Genomic DNA, 2,357 nt, shown 5'->3' with positions numbered 1-2,357 from the left:
AGGTTTGAGTCCACACAGAGGTACCTCAGAAGAAAGTCCTAGCAATATGCTTCCAAAATATCAGCCACTGAGAGCCTACAGACACAGCTCTATTCTGACATACATGGGGTCAGCATGAGCCAAAGTCTACCTGATGGCAAGCTGTTTTTTGTAAATTAAACAAGATTTGTCATGAACTAATAATTGTTGAAGCTGCATGATGAATATAAGGGTAAGTCAAAAAGTGTAACTACAAAAATCACATAAGCCTTCACTAAACAAAACTATCAAAATGTGAAGCTGTTGTTTCTCACTGTATCATCCATCAATAACTACGCTTCTGAAAGCGCTGTTTCCAGCTATCTAACAGTTCCCTCAAAGAAGTCTGTGATCTATTCACACCAAGTCAAAATAGCAGTTTGGGCATCTTTTAGAGATTCAAATCATCATCATTTTCAGTGTTCTTTGGATTTGGGAAACAAAAGAAGTCTTAAGGTGCAAGATCAGGGATGTGGATAAGGTTTCCCAAAGCAGTTCTCTTAGGATAGCCCTTGGTACTCTTAGAGCATGAACAGGTGCGTTGTCTGATGGGAAAATTTCCTCAGTGCAACTTTCCTGGCCCTTTTCTCACCAATGCAATTTTCAGTTTTCTTAGAACTTCTTCCTAATGTGGCCCTGTGTTCGTCCTGTGCCCTTCAACAAAATCTGTCCAGACTACCCCTTTGGAAAAAAACGATCACCATAACCTATGGGCCTTCGTTTTTTTTTTTTTTTCAAAGCACCCTATCAAGAGTAAGGAGTCCTGGTGTGGTGCTGCAGGATAATGCATTGGACCGCAAGTTCGGTAGTTCAAACTTACCGGCCGCTCCTTGGAAATGCTGTACGTGGTTACTATGAGTCGGAACTGACTCAATTGTGTTTACCAACAACAATGAGACTAAAGGGAGCACAGTAGCTGCATACAATAAGCACTGGACTGCAAACCACAAGGTCCACGGTTTGAGCCAACCAGCCTCTTCATGGAAGAAATATGAGGCTTTCTGCTCCAGCAAACATTTATAGCCTTGGAAACCCTATACATGGTTGCTATGAGTAGGAACTGATTAAATGGCACTTAACAATACAATGAGACTAAAACAAGTGTACTACTGATTACAGAGACATGCTTAAGCACATTTTGTTGGAATAACCTGTGATTGTATGAACGAGAACCCTAGCAGCAATACATTTTGACTTACCTTCGTATATCAGGATTGGCCTATTACCATGTTTGCTTTTGTATGTGTTCGAAAGTTTCTGTAAAAAAAACTTCCTGCTGGGGGAAAGTGTTCAATGTTGTTTTAAGATGATATTGTCCTGGCTTACTTCCCCTATTTCTGATATTCCAGATAGATGCCACTTTTGAAAAGCAGTTTTATCTCATCACAACTCATGTTATCCCATCACAACCACATCAAAGGCAGCGAGAACTTTTCTGCTTCTACAAAAGTGGCATTGCCCACACTGAGACTTCAGTAAAGCCTCAGCATGAGTTTAGAACTGGTTGATAGCTTTTTGGTGTGTGGCTGTGGAGTTTGTCTTTGGTTCAGTGGGAATCAGCGTGTGTCTCTTGTTGTTTTCCAGGTCCTCGTTCATCTGGGACTCCTGACCAAGGAATCTGGATTTAAGATTGCCGAGACAGCTTTCAGCGGTGGCCCTCTTGGTGAATTAGTGCAGTGGAGTGATTTAATTACATCTCTGTACTTACTGGGCCATGACATTAGGATTTCAGCTTCACTGGCTGAGCTCAAGGAGTAAGGAGATTACTTTTCAATTTTAAAATCAGAATACAAAAAAGAAATTGTAAACTCTTAAAGCCCTCTATTACTGTGCAATTTCTTGCGGAGGAAAATGGAAGTGATAATTCACTAAACAGGAGATAAGAAGATTATTTTCAGGAGCTAAATACATACACTGTGAAAAGGATAATATGTTTTTATTGTAGCTGCAGGCTCCTGAGACTTCATAAATGAATGCCAGAAAATTCAAACTAAGGAGCTTATTCTTTGCTGTTACAGGTGCTTCCAACATCTGCAGCACAAAACATTATTGACTTTCATAATTCCCCATCTCTTGATGAAATTCATGCCATTCCCAACTCAGCATCAAGCTTTCTAAATCTTAAAACAGCGCAGGCTCCTGTTTATAATTTAATTTGGGTGGAGTGAATTTCCTGAAAGCCCTGATCCAACCCCTTTCCAATTAGCCAACATTCATCTATAAAGTCTGTTCATTTTACCTGAGTTTCTTTCATCACTGAAATGTGCTTCCAACTCTTGTTGTTGTTAAGTGCTGTTTGAGTCCATTTCGACCCACAGAGACCCTGTATAGGGTTTCCA

At 40.3% G+C, this 2,357-nt stretch overlaps 1 protein-coding gene across 1 annotated transcript in view; it reads left to right on the top strand.

Annotated features, from left to right (window-relative positions):
- The window catches only part of MGAT5 (mannosyl (alpha-1,6-)-glycoprotein beta-1,6-N-acetyl-glucosaminyltransferase), a 307,459-nt gene that overhangs the window by 136,826 nt on the left and 168,276 nt on the right, over positions 1–2,357 (top strand). The window contains exon 7 of the mRNA XM_006834588.1: positions 1,603–1,772. Within this exon, the coding sequence (XP_006834651.1) occupies positions 1,603–1,772 (170 nt within the window). The remainder of the gene's footprint in view (positions 1–1,602; positions 1,773–2,357) is intronic.

This window comes from Chrysochloris asiatica, unplaced genomic scaffold, assembly GCF_000296735.1.
Source record: "Chrysochloris asiatica unplaced genomic scaffold, ChrAsi1.0 scaffold00012, whole genome shotgun sequence".
Lineage (NCBI taxonomy): Eukaryota > Metazoa > Chordata > Mammalia > Afrosoricida > Chrysochloridae > Chrysochloris > Chrysochloris asiatica.
This window is presented reverse-complemented; position numbering and strand designations above follow the sequence as displayed.